General features: G+C 35.9%; 1 protein-coding gene across 5 annotated transcripts in view; it reads right to left on the minus strand.

The window, feature by feature from the left end:
• CNKSR2 (connector enhancer of kinase suppressor of Ras 2) overlaps window positions 1-18,294 on the minus strand; it is a 253,350-nt gene that overhangs the window by 199,874 nt on the left and 35,182 nt on the right. For all 5 annotated transcript variants that reach the window (XM_036305515.1, XM_036305518.1, XM_036305517.1 and 2 more), the window contains exon 2: window positions 7,348-7,511. In XM_036305515.1, the coding sequence (XP_036161408.1) occupies window positions 7,348-7,511 (164 nt within the window). The remainder of the gene's footprint in view (window positions 1-7,347; window positions 7,512-18,294) is intronic.

Consider the following 18,294-nt stretch of genomic DNA (forward strand, 5'->3'; position numbering starts at 1 on the left):
TTAAATGCCATTTAACAAAGAAAAATCAACCAAAAAAATGAGTTCGCGTGTCACCCCTGACACGCATGTCATAGGTTCGCCATCACTGCTCTAATGACTAGATAGAACAATTTGCAGTTATAATAACTAAATCTAAATATTTCTGAAGTCCTTCAAAATATTTTCAGATGTTTGCATGTGTTAAAGCATTTTCCCTGATATATAACAATTTTTGCATTTTTGCATACCAATGATTTTAATGCGAAACTTTTTATTTATAAACAAATTATAACAATTTTTAGATGAGCTCAAATTATAATAGTTTATTAGAGGAATTGATTAGAGTCTAATCAATCAACCTGGTAATGGCTTAACTCTATAGCCATTAGCTTCCATAAAAAATTAATTTAAATTATATCTATCTATATAAGCATCTCAATAATAAAAATCTGAAGGCAAAGTAAAAGTACTTTGGAACCTTCTACATTTAAGACAATATTATTTTTAATACAATTCAGGAATTAGGGAATAGAAAAGTCCTCTGGACAAAACCTGGGAAGATACCCTGAGAAGGCCTCCAAACTTGGAAACCTACTGAAAAAAATATCCTACATGGAGAAAACGTGAAAAATGAGGAGGATAGAAGAATGTAAAGGCAAGAGATAAAAGATTATTAGAAAACTGAGAGGGAAATACTTAAAACTGATCCTAGTTAACAAATATAACTGGTTAAAATAATAATTCAAAAGCATTTTTTTCAATTCTAGAAGGGTTATAAAAATAGGTTAGAATCTTATCTGTATACAAAAGCATCTATGTGGTACTATATTAAGAAAAGGGATGGACTAACTAACCTTTCAGGTTAATTTTTGTCAGCAAAATTCTCAAATCTAAGTAGCTCAAAAACAATTACTGTCAACACAAATATCTTCCTGCTATTTCTTTCATGAAAGGGGATAGTGTGTTGTGACCCACTAAGTTACCAGTAAATTACACTCCCTTGCCTGCCATGTAAAGAAGTGTCAGGTAAATAAAGCAATTATTTGCTTTTGACCAGAGGTATGTACTACCTCAACTTTATAAAAATACAAGTTTATTCATTACAGATTGGCTTATCACTGGATATGCATGGAAAAACTAGGCATTACTATTGATATAGAAAAGACAACATAAAAAAAGTTTGAACATAAAATGTATTCAGCTATTTTCTTTTCCTATGCTACCTATTTGTTCATATACTTGGCCAATAAGATGTCTGCCAGGAATCTTTTGCAACTCTGGATTGATTCAACATAGCCTGTTTAGTCTTAAGGAACTAGTGCTAATAAGTTCGTACTGCTCTTCTCTTTCAATTATATGCATGCAAAACCACAGGGAAGAAAGGAATAAGGGAACACACTTAACATTTTAGTGGCAAAGTCTTACTAAACACTCAACTAAAAATATTCAATACTGGTACCACATATTTTACAATGTCAATACTATTTTATTCATAGATCCTCATTTGAATGTAGCATGTAACAGGTATTTAGGTTTCATAATGCTTTGCTTTAAAAATGAGTGAGTCCTAAATAGTTTGCTTTAATGAAGTTTTTTAGAAATTATTTTGAGATGAATGAACCAAGCAATTATGTTGCAAAGAAACAAATCCTAGCTATTGCAGACATCAAGAATTTCCTGCAAAATGCCTACCTATTATATGAAAAGTACACAAAGAATTAAATGCAAACTATTTTTATCCTGTCATAAATGATTCACTACACTTCCAAATAAAAGGTGTCAGAACATAAATTAAGGGCTATATATTCAGCTATAAAAATAGCTGAATACATTATATATAAATAATTTATGCTTTACTATTAAGCATCTTACCTAATAATAGACAAACATGTAAATTGACCATCCCTCCACTACACTCACCAGCCAATCAGGAGTATGCAAATTAACCCAACAAAGATGGCAGTTAATTTGCATATGTAGGGGCGAAGTGGTGGAGCAAAGACTGAAGGCTCTGTCTGGAGCCGTGAAGACTGAAGGCTCCATCTGGACCCGTGAAGACTGAAGGCTCCGTCTGGAGCCGCAAAGACTGAAGGCTCCGTCTGGGGCGAAGGCCTGGGTCCCAGGTGCCGGAGGAAAACCGGTGCTGGCAGCCAGGCGAAGGGAAGGCCTATTGCACGAATCTCTTCGTGCAATGGGCCTCTAGTATTAAATAAAAGCATAACAGCTTGGAAGAGTTAATAGACCTCCAAACCATGAACAGCTTAATTCTTTCTAGAATAAGATGGTACAAACACTATAGTTGGTGCTTAATAAATATATACTGCATGGATACATAAACATTAGCTGCCAAACATTTATTCCCATCAGGAATAATTTTAAGACAAGGCAGATGAAAATATGCCAAAGCTTAAAAGAAGCAAATAAATTTGTTAATTACTCTGTCTTCTTATACTAGAACAGATACATCAGTCAGAGGGTATGTAAGCAAGAAAAAAAAGACAGTTCCCTGGAGAAAGGCAGAGAATTTCATTCAGTAAGATAACATTAATTTAACATCCTCTATGTGCTAAGCACTGACAGAAAGCATATTGGAGAACCAAAAATCTAAGCAAAGAATTATCATGTCATACAAAGTATAAGTTGCCTTTCTTCCCATCACTTTCCACTGTGCACCAGCCAAATAAAAATTCTCATTTCTCTATGAACACTCCATAGTCTTCTGCCTAGGTAAATTTCCCCCAACATTTTTTTGTCTGGTGAACACCTTCTCATCCTGAAAGTCTCAATGCAAAGCCCATCTACACTTCCTGGATCCCCTAGCAGTGTTCATAATTTTCTTCTGCACTCCCCTGGGATTGTCTTTGAATCTATATTATTTTTCAATGACTATCGTTTTCTTTACTAGATGGCAGACATCTTAAGAGCACAGATTATGCCTTTTACGTCATTGTATCCCCCACCGTAGCACTGTTTGAACATGAATATATAGGTGTTGAAAGAAGAAATAAGTACAGTTGATGTAAGAAAAAGTACAAAAGCCAGCAGAGTCATTAATTTCAAAAAGACAAGACAGTTCCTCATTCACAATAGCAGAATTTCTGGTCTAGTCACCTCAGCTTGTTGATGTGGGATCTCACCTCCTAATTTCATAATGGCATGTAGAAGTAAATCAGAATTCATTGCTCAGTAATTTGCTTTATATTCACTGGGAAACATCTGTTGCATAAACTCGAAGATATCTGCACTTCTAACTTGCTGATATATAACCATTAAGAAGCAATGATAATGAACAACATAAACTGACGAACAAAAACAGATCCAGAGACAGAGAAGCATGGATCAGACCGTCAAACCTCAGAGGGAAGGTAGGGGAGGGTGGGGGTAAGATCAACCAAAGGACTTGTATGCATGCATATAGGACTAACCAATGGACACAGACAACAGGGGGATGAGGGTATGAGTCAGGGGGTGGGGGGCAATGGGGGGATAAGGACACATATGTAATACCTTAATCAATAAAGTAAAAAAAGAAGCAGTGAAAAGGAAGTTTAATATTTGACCTCTCTGGGGAATGTGAGAAATTTATTGCTGGATACTCATGTGTGTGTGTGTGTGTGTGTTTCTGTGTTAACTTCCAGAACAGGTCAACTACATAATGAAGTTTTCCCAAGAAAATGATGCAATACTATGGTGCTTAAACCCACAACTGTAAAGGGATTAAAACTTAGAATTTGAAGGGATTTACCATAGCTCCAGAGCTCACATAGCAAAATGGTCTGGACATATGTCTCTGATGTCATCCTTTTAAGTAAGTTAAGGTCAGCAGAGCTTGTTCGGAAGCCAAACTCTAAAGCCTAAAGGTCTAGAGACTCTCTGTAGGTAACACTGCAATAATCTATCTTCCTTCTTTAAACGGGCAGGGTACGAGCCTAGTACTCGAGTGGCTCATCTATACGGAGCTCTACTTCTAAGACATACACCCTGGACTTCAAACTCTGACACACCCAACTACTGCTGTTATAGAAGATGTGGCAATTAGGAGACTGCTGGATTAGATGCTCATTTCCAAACCACTCTATTGCACTTTCATGGCCACTCTGACACAGATTTGGAGACCAGCATGCAAAAGCACTGTGGATCCTTACCTTACTCCAAGTATTCGTTTATTTCATAGATGATTTTGTGATCTGATTCATACAAGGGACAGAGTGTACATGTGTGTTCTGGTCTAAATTAATTTATCTTATCTCAGGAATAGGGAAATAAGATTGCCAAGCAATTACGTAAAAAATGTGTCAAGACTCTTTCATCGATACATTCAAAAAATATTTATTCAGCACCCACTCTTCCCTGGCATTTGTGCTACATGCTAGGTGTTCAATAAACAGTCACTTTCCCCACATAGCTTACAGTCTAATGAAGAAACAGATATTAAAATCATAAACACACATATACATATATAATTAACATATGACATGATGGTTAAGAAAGAGAGTAACATTGGAGGGTTAATTTTAGACTAGACATGGGTGGAGGAGTGATCAGGAAATATCTCTTTGAGGAGATGACAATTAAGGTAAGACTGAAATATGTAAGTGGGAGTTGCTATTCAATGAAAATGGTTTCAGACTCTACTCTTCTTTAGAAACTTCTTTCAGTCTGCTCTTTTTTTCCCCTTGCTTATCCTATTCACTTTTTGTGAAATTTGATGACATTATTGATATTCTTTAATGAAAATAGCATTCTCTATTGCTTCTGTGACAACTCTTTTGTGGTTGTTTTTATGCTTCTCTGGCCACTCCATAAGCCTTCTCTGCAACTTCCTCTTGTTCCTACGCAGCCCGAGTGCTGAGTGTGGAGCTGTGTCCTTTGTCTTTTATATTCTAGAGGCCCTCTCCTTTGTCTATGGATTCAATCCCTATATTCTTGAGACTCCAAAATTTGTATATTCAGTTACTTTTCAACTTCAAACTCATATGTTCATCTCTGAAGAGTATCTCTTTCTGATAACCCAGATGTCTCAAATTCAACAAATTCAAAACTTGATTTATATTCCCACCTAAAACTATTCTTGCTGCCATTGCCTATATCCATTATTACAAAATCATCGACTCTATCTCTGCAGCTAGAAAAGATGGAATCTTTCTCAACTCCTTTCTTAATCTTACCCCTCATATTCACCAGCTCTTCTCTATTCCTATTGCACATCCATCCTTGGTTCAAGCCCTACTTATAGCTTGAATAGATTATTTTAAACATTACCTAATTATTCTCCCATCTTTAGTTTATGCCCACTCTATTCCATCATTTTCATTACCATCAGTTACCTTTTAAATACAATTATTTGATTATTCTTGCATGGTTCTCCAATGCACACATTAAGAAGTACAGATCTCTTATTATGATGTTAAGGTTTACTGTCTGGCCCTATCCCCCCCCCCACACACACACTTTATTTTTTATTAAATCTTTATTGTTGAAAGTATTACATATCCCCCACCCCACTGACCCATTTTAGCCAGCTCCCACCTCTCCCAGGCCTTCACCACCCTATTGTCTGTGTCCATGGGTGATGCATATATGCATACAAGTTCTTCGGTTGATCTCTTCCCACCCACTCACCCTCCCCCACCTTCCCTCTGAGATTCATCAGTCTGTTCCATGCTTCTATGTCTCTGGATCTATTTTGTTCATCAGTCTATTTTGTTCATTATGGCTCTATCTTTTCATGCCTAATTTCCGCTACTGTTTCCCACCTATTTTTTTCATCCCAAATAGCTTACCATTTTTCAAACACACCAGGCAAGCTCTTTATTCTGTGTGCATGTGTACATGTCATCTACTTGAAATACCATTCCCTCTGCTCCTCAATCTACCAAACACATGCTCATTCATATTCTATGAGGTTTCAGAAATATTATCTCTTTTACAATATAAACCCATCTATTTTAGGCAAGCTAGTTATTTTCACTTCAGGGCCCCCATAATATTTAGCACATACTTTATTTTAGTAATTATATTATAGTAATGTGATTAATTATTTCTATGTCACTCTCTAGGCTTTTTGAGAGAACAGAAACTAGATTTTACATCTCTCTCTCTCTCTCTCTCTCTCTCTCTCTCTCTCTCTCTCTCTCACACACACACACACACACACACACACACACACTGCTGAGTGTATTAATTGATTTTAAAATTATGTTTAATTATCCACTCATTTCTTATTAAACATCATCATCTTAATAATACTTACTATTTACTGAATGCCTACTGTGTGTCAGGTGCTGAATTAGGCACTATACAAACACTATCTCATTTGCTTTTTACGACAGCATCAAAAGGTAGTTGTTATTATCTCTGTTTTAAATAAAATAACTAAGGCTATGGTGAAATTATCTCCTCACAAATGTCAGTAATTTATGTAGCCAAATTTCAATCCCAGATTATTATAAGACATGTTCTTTTTCATTGTAGTTCTACCCCCTCACAAATATGTGGAAGAATTTAAAACCAATCAGGTTACTGACATCTTATCTAACATGGAAAAAAATCTATGTTCCTCTCAGAATATCTAATGTACTAACAGAATTTTGCAGGATTATTTTGACATTGCTTTATCTTATCTAATTAGGTATTGCTCTTTTAACATACAAAAAGTAACCATACAAGATACAATATTCCATTTTCATGGATGCATACATAAAGAACATGTAAATAAGTCTATTGTTTGAAGAATAATTTTCGAAAATAGGATTAATTAATATTTGTGAGCCTAAATCAAAACTTTTAGAAGTGAATGGATTTTATAACTGATTATATACAATTGCATATCCTAAATGCTATGAAAACTCCTTTGGTGAGCTTTAACTTAATTTTTTCAAGTAGCTGAACGTAATGTCACTAGCTGAGTTGTAACTCTCCTTTTTGTTAATTGTGGAGTTTTAAAATTTTTATTTACTGGTTTTAGAGAGAAAGTGTGCAAGGAGAGAGATGGAGGGAGGGAGAAAAGGGAAAGAGAGATCCATTTATTGTTTCACTTATTTATGCATTCATTGGTAGATTCTTGTATGTGTCCTGACTGGAGATCGAACCTGCAGTCTTTGCATATTGGGACAATGCTCTAACCAACTGAGGTATTGGACCAAGGCTAAACCTCTTTAATTTGCAATTTGGCACTGTATAATATACCAAATTTAAAGAAGGAGGAAAATACTACATCCAGTTGTTTGAATACTTTCTACTAGTACTTAAATTAGTTTTAAAAACAGAAGAAAAGAAGAAAGAAAGAAAAAAGAAATAAAAAAGAAGTTTAAAAGGAAAGAAAATGACAAAAATTAAGCTTCCCTTCCCACCAGTTTATGTCCTTACCAGTGCACACAGAAGGTCAACTGCTTCCAAGATCAGCTCCTGATGGCCAATGCGGCTGACCCCCAGGTCTTCTAGCTCCTGATGTGTAATGCGCAGCAGCTGGTCCCCACTGATCTTCTCCCTCTCGAAGTTCTTAATATACTGTTGCAAACAGTCATCAAGACCTGCAAAGAAAAATATGGTAGACCAGAATAAAAAAAATCAGTTGAACCAAACAAATAGGAAAATAAAATAAGCATTAAGTCCTACCAAGCCACAAGTCCAGTCTATTTCAACTCTGGACTAGTTCAGTAATCCACCTTTCCTCAATCTATATATGTGCTGCAGTGGGAAAAAATCACTTCATCATATGCCAAATGGTTAAATTCCTATTTGGATTTTCATCCGCAATTAGGAATTCCTTACCCCTCTTCTCAGTTCTCTTTGTTGACTATTTAATAAAGTGTGCTAACAGGCAGGCTCCCCTATTTCCAAAGTTATCTGCATCCCATTCCTCCTTCCTTCTTTAATCCCACTGCAGAGGAGAGGTATCTTTCTTCCTATACAAGGCTAATCGATCTCGCCGTGCTCTGGAATTCCATCTACTGCCACCTTAACACTACTTCAACAATTTAAAAAATTAAATGCTCTCTTTATTTTAACCCTTTCCTATTCATTGACTCAGTTCAAACTGCTGGCATCTTAAAAAACAAAATAAAACAAAAACAACACCTGCCGTAGACCAATTCCAGCATGTCATAATTTTAAGAGTTTCGTCAAAAGGGTGATGAAACTTGGGGACTCAACAGGGTTGAGTCACACATATAGTCACCTGTTGGAAATGGCTAAAGGCATTTCCCCAAACCTGAATAGGAAACTGATTGTGGCTGCCAGGCAGTTAAAGGGTATCTTAATCTACATGTTATTGCCTCCTACTGGCCAAACACCTGAACAGCCGTAGGCTATTCCCCCATTCTGACAATGGACTCTGTACCCTTTGATACCTTACCCATTGAAGTGTATTATCTCCACCTTGCCTTAGGACAAACTGTGTTAATAAAAGCAAGGGTCCTAGACAAGGAGGCACTCTTCAGTTCCTTTAGCTGAAGGTCCTCTGACCCCCAATGCCTTTAAAAATTATATCTCATCTCCGGACTCTTTATTAGTCTCTGGATTTCTATGTCATCTACGCACAGCACCTTTTCCAGATTCCTGAATCCTTCTTGATGCTGGGACATGAACCCCGGCATAAATGGCACCCCAGATGGGACAAGAGCAGCCAACAATAAACACCTTTCTTTGATTTCCTTAATCTTGAGTTGTCCAGTAGTCTGTTATTCCCATTAAACCCCTTACCATTATTTCCTCAACTTCAATGCACTTCTTAATCCACTGGCATTTGAATTTTACACAAATCCAAGAGTTGAAATCCACAGTGGATACATTTTCAAGATTATTTAGGGCACTTCATAAGTGTTTGGCTAGGCTATAGAATCGGTTAGCTTCAATAACCTATAAAATGTCTTCATACAACTGATGAACTAGCCTAAGCATATTACTTCTCTCTAGATTTTAAAATAAGGAACACCAAGAAAATGAGGCAATTCACAAAAACGAAAAGGTCTTGATTATATCAAGTAAAGAGATGAGAGACCATAATGGGCTACAACCCAGCTGGAATTACAACAAAGCAGAAATTATAACCAATTAGAGAAAGCAGAGATGAGGTTAGTACAAATGTGCAAAGGGAAGTCAAGTCCCATAACATTAAGTAGCCACTGAGACAGGAAAAACTTAGTTCTAAAAGCCAACTGGTTCTGATAGGGTCTAGTACCAAGGCAACACATGTAGTTACTATATTATCAAGCTTTCTTAATGTAACCTGAGTTACCCCGCAGCCTGTCTATACTATCTTCTCTTTCTTTCATTTTCCGATAGTATGTGTACATTGCTCTCTCCAAGTTCTCTTGCCTCTTTGTCCATTCCTTCTCAGTCCTCTTTCAGGATACTTTCTCCAATTGTCCTAAAAATGTTGCTCTTCTTTCCATGGACCCCATTCTGGCCTCCTTACTTCTCACTCTTTACATTCTAACTGAACAATCTCATCCCTGCCTATGTCTTCAACTACCAATTAAGAGCCTGTACTTCCATTTCAGACCTTGCTGCAATCACTGTCTCAATGAACGGCAGCACCATCTATCCCAGTATAAAACCCAAATATATGGGAGCCATCTTAGATTTATCTACCTTCCTTATATCCCTGCATCCATCCAATCTCCATGTCCTAAATTGTTCTTCTGAAATATATTTTACATATGTACTTTCCTCTCATTCTCTAGAGCCATCTTCCTAAATCAAGCCATGCATTTTTCTCATCTGGATTAAAGCAGTTTTATGGTTTTACTGCTGCTAGTTATGATATCCAATTCATTTTTCCCAACTTAAAAATTCTGATGTCATTCACTATTTCAAAATTTTTCAATGTTTCCTTGTACTTATGACAAAATAAAATCTCAACTCCCTTATATACTGGTCATAGCTCTTCCTGATCTCGACCTAGCCTTCCTGTACAGACTCATTCCAGAACTCTCACTTCTGAATCTCCAACTTCAAAGATCTCCATTACAACAATGCCCATATTATATTATAACTCCTTGTTCCCATGTCTGTGTGTCCAATAAATAGCCTGGAAATTCCTTGAAGCTGGACACTACATCTTCTGAATTTGGAGAATCTGGGGCTTAGCACAGTGGCTGACACAGAGTGGTGTTTAATAAGTGTAAACTGAAAACATTAAACATTTATTTTTATGCTATATAACCTGGTCAGAGCCATAAAGGAACATTTTACATAGGAGCTAAATCTAAAAGTAGTGTGGGCAAAATATTTGGTATATGGCATTTTGAGGCATTAATGTCTTGATACATTGCAGAAGAATATGATTGAATGTTATTGAGTTCATTTTTCTTATGCTTCCTCTACGGAAAGCAATGATAAAGGATGGCCTACAGTGCCAATGCTAAGCATCATTATTAAGTTTACCAAACAAGTCAGTTACAAGTGGCAGTGTAGAAATAAAGAAGAGAGGCTTGTCCTCGATCTCATTAACTGGTACCTAATTTAGTTATTGAAGTATATTACTCCATAATATAGGATGTATCTTGGCTCCTATATTAAAAATGTAAAATATATGGTAAACATACAGATGGGGTATTATAATGAAATTATAATAATGTCACTTTATGTCAATATATGTAGTTATAAACTATAAAGTGCTTTTATATAGCTTTCTCACCTGAATTAGAAATAATCAAAGACCTTATAATATTTGAGAGTTGCTGTTTTGACTGAAAGGTCAAAACCAATATTTCAAACTTAGGTATAGAGCAAATATGGTATAGAAAGAGTCATCTACAAAAAAAATCACAAAAATAAATACATAATAAAATAGGACTAAAGGCCTAAATCTCATAACTCTAAGATCTATGCAACATACACACATAATAGCTAAAACCCTTCTCGCTCACTAATACACTATTTTATTTAAAGTAGAGCTATCCCATTTTTAAGGATAAGATATTCTTTAGTGATCATATGACTAGTCTTCAACACTGTAACAGATAAAATGAGAACAAATATATACCAGAATTTTAAAAAATGTTATTACCTATTCCATTTTCCTAAGATTTTTAAGCTTTAATGTTGAATGAATTATTCCCTTAGGTTCCACGAAATTTTACCCTATTTTGTTGATATGTTCTAAATAACTCTAAGTAAAATTTATAACCCCCAATTACAAATTCCTACCTACTGTTCTTAAGAAAACATATAGAAAATGAATTTTGATCCATAAACCTCACAAATTTACCATGAAGAAAATTGTGTACTTGTCAATTGAAACATTAAATAAACTATATACTACTTTATCTAAGACCATGGCTTAAGAGAGTTGAAAAGAAGGCTTGAAATCATTACTACAACATGTTAGTCTTTTTCAGTAAATTATACTGCTTTTCACCATCTGCAATGAAGAAGAATGAACATAAAATCATAGATCTAGAAAGAGGTTCCAAAAATGAAACATTTTAAAAATGGTGACATTAGAGATATCCTAAGGATGCACAAATTTTCAGTAAATCAATGATATTATAGAAGAATGGTGAAACATAATAAATAAATCCAATATAAGGTGAAAATAGAAATGGAATTATTACATCTACTGTTAAAAATCTTAAAAACCCACTTTAAAAGTGGGTGTTAGAGGATGTCTACTGATAGTCCAGGAAATTTTACTTTTACATCATTTTCTACATAACACATGCTCTTATCTAAAAATATAACACTCTGATGCGTATAGCAAAAAATAAAAATAAATTCATTGGTTAGAGTTCAGTTGCCACTCACTATTTACGGTGAAGAATAAAGATCAACATATGAAGATTTGTAAGGACCTGTGTCCCTTCTACAAGAGAAGGTTAGAAAATTAAAACAAACATGCATCAATCTGATATCCTGAAAATTTCAAGGCAAAATATTTACTTTTAAGTTAGTTTTCAGTCCCCTCGTTTTGTGTACAGTTTTTTGTTCAGATCATCAATGACCAATAACACCATATTCAACTGCCTCATTTCCAATTTCATTCTCCCTAAGAAACTTATTCCTCTATTTCTACCACTATTATTCCAGTCTCACAACCTTCTTGGGTGAATATCTTATCTTGTCAGTTAGTGAGAATGTAATTTCTTCATTCAAAATAGCTCTTGCTTTGTCCTTTCATTTTGGATCTCACTGTCATCACCTTACTCAGGCTGTACAGTCTGCCCTGATGCCTAGTTGCTCCCCCTGGCATTAGTCTACCATCTATCACTGTCACATCTCTAAAAACACTCTTTGATCAAGCCACTCCTCAATTCAAAAACTTCAATGACTCTTCCTGTCACAAGATTAAAATTCAAATATCTTAATTTTTTTAATTTATAAGCCTTTTTTGGGGGGGAGGAGTGTCCTGGATGTCTGTGTCAGGTAGCATTCAGTATTAACTGTGACATCTACTATAGATAATAAAAGTATTTTCTATAATACAAATAGCCAGAAACTCATACATATAACCATTCTTTTCTCCTACATATAGGATAGTATATAATCCTAAGTAATCTAGCAAAAGACAATTCATATTTAAGATCTGTGATAGTTCCTAAAGCATCTGAAACTGATAAAATTATATTATACTGCATTTCAGTAAGTGAATTTTACTGAATTCTAACTATTGGGAAACTGGCCAACCTATGTAAATGTACAGGCTACTTAACAGATACCCAGAATATTTAATAAATATAATTCCTGAAGTATTATAGAAAAATGAGACTATGTAGTTAAAATTTTCTTTAACAATTGCCTTATAGTTCTGGGAAAATATAGCCATACAAATTCTTGACTTCATTCAGAGAAGAGTTAGCCATCACTCTTACTTAGTGAGTAAAAGTGAATTTACTCTTTGTTCTGCTTTTTACTATACTTAGTTTTACATTTTGTTCAACCAAAAAAATAAGAAAAAGTTTTCTTCAAAACCATCTATGTCACTAGACAATTCAAAATTCCAATAAAACAAGCAATATCTGCTTTAACATGTGAGAAATAATGTGAAAAATAACAAACTTTGGGGCATCCATACCACAGAATACTACCCAGCAATAAAAAAAGAACTACTGATACAAGCAACAACTTGGATAGATCTCAAGGGTATTATGCTAAGAGAAAATGACCAATGTGAAAGAGGTTATACTGAATGATTCCATTTATATTACATGCTGAAAAAGGCAAAACGATAGCAGCTGAAAACAGATCAGTAGTTGCCAGGGATTGGGAATATGAAGAGGCAGTGACTATAAAGCAGCAGGAAAGAGATTTTCTTTTTTGGGGGGTGATGAAATTATTTTGTATCCTGATTGTGGTTTTGGTTACATAAATTATACGTGTGTTGAAACTCCTACAACTGATAACACCCGAAAAGTCTAATTTATTCTGTCAATTTAAAGAATAAAATTGAAAAAAATTACAAGTGAATTATGAGTTATATAACATTTTGAAAATACTATTAAACTGAAAATTTAGTGGAAAAAATTTCCTTCTGACATCATTTTATCATAGTGCTTGTCATAAAAGACCCAGGCCAGGGAAGAATGTTTCTAGCATTCCATTCAGCAACTATTTATTAAGCACCTACTAAGTTTAAGGCAGTGTGCATTTAACTACCTTTGAAAAGACTCCCTCACCCTGCTGACTGGCAGAGCTCAGAGGCTATAAACAGAATTTCTGTCAGAGAAAGTGTATATGATGTAGAGTGTGCAGACTGGTACACGCAGTAGGAAACCAATCACTGTGCCCTGTGGTCTCCAGAAGGCATCCTGGAAGGCCAAGCCCTATTATACTTATCATTACCATTTCTACTCTTCTCCTCAGATCTATATTTTTTTCTAATAACAACCCTGTCTTTAAGACAGAGACTAAAAAAACAAAACAAAACACAATAACCTTGATTGGCGGTGATAATGTCAATTGTTCCAGTTTGCAAAACAATTCAGCCTTCCTACAGTCTGTTTCTGGTTCTTCATTTTAAACCAGAGTAAATTTTATCTGGATAAAAACTCCCCTTTCCTATTAAATCACCAAAAGAAAACAAACTAAGGAAGCAGAGTATATCAGCTCTGAAACGAGGAGACAGTGCTACATAGCAGATGAGATCCAATGTTAAAAACTAAAAAAGGAACTAGAGAAATCTGGGTTCTGTATCAAAGACAGAAACAGTGAAGAAAAAGATAGATAGGTTTGACTAGATAAAAATTAAGTTTTTAGTATGACATACTACATCAGAATATTCACAAAAAGCACTTACGATATATCCAGTGATATACTGTATCAAGGCTGACGAGAGGTAACCCATAAGCACACTATCAAATTGCTTAAAACTACTCAATTTTCAAGTACTGATATATGGTAATATGAGATAACAACCTTTCAAATGCAGTGGCACATTAAACAAAACAACATTTTAATGGTTTCACAATTTTGTAACTTTTAGTGTTGTATGCAGAACATGGTAAAACGGCTGGACTAATGGTTTTTCTCAAAGTGATTCAAGACAGCTCACAAGCAAATGTTTACTAAATATTCCTTTAGTAAAGATAAAATAATCTCTAAATATTATATAAAATTATTCTGCAATCCATATTTTAATTTTTAAAACAGTCTAAAGTTATTTTAATAACATGTTTAATAAACAAAGACTGCCTACTATTATCATGGAGCTTGATGCTATTATATACTTAAGAATTCATATACAATATTTTTCAAATACCATACTTTCTTATCAAAATTAATGTTCAGTTGCACAGTTTTCACTAAAACTGAAACTGTTTCCTTTTTGCAAGTCTTCACAGTCCTTATTAAGGATATTTTATTAACAGGAAAACAACTTTAATATGAATCATATATAGACCAAGTATAAGCAATTAGTTGATGTATTTAATTTTACTACTTAATATATAATCATTTTTGCTTGTTTAAGGAAGCTTAAGAGCATCTAAGCTTTTCATCTTTTATTCTCTCATTCAAAGACCTCCAACTTCAGGCCCTAACCTATCTTTCTACCATTCTCTCTCATACATTCATATATCTTAACCTGAAGCCAATTTGAACAATTCAACTCTTTACTTAATGTGATTCCTATTATTTAGAATATCTCTTTCTACTAGTACATATTTAGTTGCTGAAATCCTGTCTGGTCTTGATCTTGGAATCAGATGGATCTCTCTTCTCTTAATATCTATGGATTTTACACAATAGTATCTGTTACCTGTGCTGTTTCTTTATAATCTTTGTGTTATTGTCTCACTAGAGGCCCAGTGCACGAATTCATGCACAGGCGGCGTCCCTCTGGGTGGCCTGCAGGGATTGGGTTGAAACCCACAGTCCAATGCTGCCTGCAGCTCCTACCTGCCGCTCCCACTCATCCCGGCCCCACTGTGCCTGCTGTGCCCAATCAGTCCCGAATGGGAGAGGCTCACGCTGCCGCAGCAGCACTCACCAGCCATGAGCCCTGTGTCTGGCACCCTCTCAAGGTGAGTGGCCTGTGGGATCAGGCTGAAACCGGCTCTCTGACATCCCCCGAGGGGTCCCAGATTGCGAGATGGTTCAGGCCAGGCTGAGGGACCCCACCGGTGCACGATCAGGCCAGGGAAGGACAAGGGGAGGGCTCCAGGGCGTGTCCGGCCCATCTTGCTCAGTCCCAATCAGCTAGACCCCAGCAGCAAGCTAACCTACTGGTCAGAGCATCTCCCACCTGGTGGTCAGTGCATGTCATAGCAAGCCGTTGAGAAGCCTTAGCATATCATTAGCACATTACGCTTTGATTGGTTGTTCGGTTGTTCTGCCATTTGGTCTATTTGCATATTACCCTTTTATTATATAGAATTCTCCCCCCAATAGATTATAGAGCCCTGAAGGGTAGCATCACTGACTTCTCCACATAGCACTAAGCACAGCAGGTACCTGATACATATTCAGACATTCCTGCATTTAATAAATATTTCCTGAGGTAATTACTATGTGCTAGGCACTGGGAATCAAATGCCTAGCAAACACTTACATGAACATTGACTTCATGGGGTTATAGTACAATATTGAAGACAAACCATTAATCATTTAATTGTCAAAATAGATGTATAAATACAAGCTGTGATGATTATGAAGGAAAAATACACTGTGCTATGAAAGACAAAAAAGGATATTTTTTCCATGGAGTTGGAAGTCAGGAATGGAAGGCTTAATTGAAGAATTGACAAGGGTACTATGACCCATAAACTTAAGTGTTACCTAGGCAAAGGGGAGGAATAAATAGGGGGCAATGTACCCAAGAAATAACATATGTAAAGATCCTGTGCTACAAAAAGAACACTGTACATTTGAAAAACTGAAAGAAGTCTGTTTGGCTGAAATGCAGAGATGAGGATGGAGTTAGAAAGATGGGCAGGGGTGAGATAATGCAGGGTCTTGTAGGCCATGTTCAGGATCCTGACTGTGAACCTGAGAGCAATGAGAAGGTACTGAAGGGTTAAATTGGCAGCACTGAAAGTGTTTTGCGAACATTACCTCTGCTGTAGTATGGTAAATGAATTGAAGGCTACCAAGAGGGAGGAATATTGAGTAAAATTTGAAATAATTTAAGTATGGAATGTTGTTCACTTGTCCTAGGATAATGGCAGGGAAGGTAGAGAAGAGATGAATTGGAAAGAAGATCAAATGGGCAGGATTTGGTGCTGCGTGACGTAGAGGAGGCAATGAGAAGGAAAATGATGCCCACATTTCTGGATCACAGAAATTGAAAAATGGTGACATTATTCACAGATATTAGAAACACTAAACAAGAAGAAGTTTCCTTCTGAACATACTGGGATTACAGTTCCTTTGAGACAGCTAGGTAGCAATGTTGAGTAGTCAGAAATCAAGGAAGGTCTGCCCTGGAGACATACTAGTATATTTGAAAATCACTGGTATACCAGTAGAAAATTGAAGCCACAAGTGTTACTGAGACTGACTAGGGAAAATGAGTAAGGAGAGGACTTAGAATTAAACCTTTAGAAACCAAAAGGTAAAGACTTTGGTAGAAGCAAATCTACAAAAATAACAGAGGAAGTGCATCCAGAGAGAAATGGAATAAAATGAGTAAAAGGTGTTTCCATGGAAGCTAACGGGAAAGAATGTTTTATCACTACCAGTACAGGACTGGGGTAAAATAAAACGTTGTGTCAGGTTGCCAGAGTTCAAAGCCCACTCTGAATTTAACAATTAGGAGATTTATAAATGACTTTAACCACAGAGGAGCATACTATAAAAATAGAGGCCAGACAGAACATGGAGTTGAAGGTTGAGAAAGAAGAAGCCTTAGATGTGAAATATTCCTTTAGAAGAGTATATGGTATTGGTAAAGATGGAGAGTGGTTAGGGAAGTGTCACATCAGGTAAAAGGGACTATTGTTATACCAGTTTTAGACATGTAGGAACTAAAGCTTTGTGAGATTAGGTAACTCCCTAAGTGTACTCAGTAAGTAACTGACTGGCAAAGCAAGGATTAAAACCTACTCTCAGAGGATTCTGAAGCTCAGTCTGTTTTGAATACATCAGACCATTTCAAGACTGAAAAAAAAAAAGATCTCAACAATAAATTGGATTTGTAGGCTTTGGAAAAAGAAAGGGGTAAATGCAACTGATAGAAACACACAGTTATTAAAATGAAGAAGAGATAATATAGGACAGTGGTTAATAAAAAATCACACTATTCCAGCCAGCTGGTGTGGCTCAGCAGTTGAGCACTGACCCAGGAACCAAGATTTCCAGTCAGGGCATATGCTCAGGTTGCAGGCTCGATCCCCAGGAGGAGGCATGCAGGAGGCAGCCAATTGATGATGTTTCTATCCCTCTCCCTTACTCTCTCTCTAAAAATAAATTAAAAACATATTAAAACATCACACTCTTCCAGACCGGTGTGAAAAACAATTATTTAAAACTACCAAGAACTGAATTCCATGCTAATATACTCTGATGAATTGAATACAGTATAGGGTCCCTGGTTGGCATTCTATCTGAATCCCACATTCAAATGAATGAAAGGAGAAACACTGCAAATAGTTTTTTTTAATTCTTTATTTTTATTTTCTTTATTGATTAAGGTATTACATATGTGTCCTTATCCCCCCACCACCACCCCGCTTATGCCCTCACACCCCTGGTGTCTGTGTCCATTGGTTATGCTTATATGCATGCATACAAGTCCTTTGGTTGATCTCTCCCTCTTAGCCCCACCCTCTGAGTTTTGAGCATCTGATCGATGCTTCTCTGTCTCTAGATCTATTTTTGTTCATAGGTTTATGTTGTTCATTATGATCCACAAATGAGTGAGATCATGTGATATTT

The sequence above is a fragment of the Myotis myotis genome, unplaced genomic scaffold (genome assembly GCF_014108235.1).
Source record: "Myotis myotis isolate mMyoMyo1 unplaced genomic scaffold, mMyoMyo1.p scaffold_m19_p_4, whole genome shotgun sequence".
NCBI lineage: Eukaryota > Metazoa > Chordata > Mammalia > Chiroptera > Vespertilionidae > Myotis > Myotis myotis.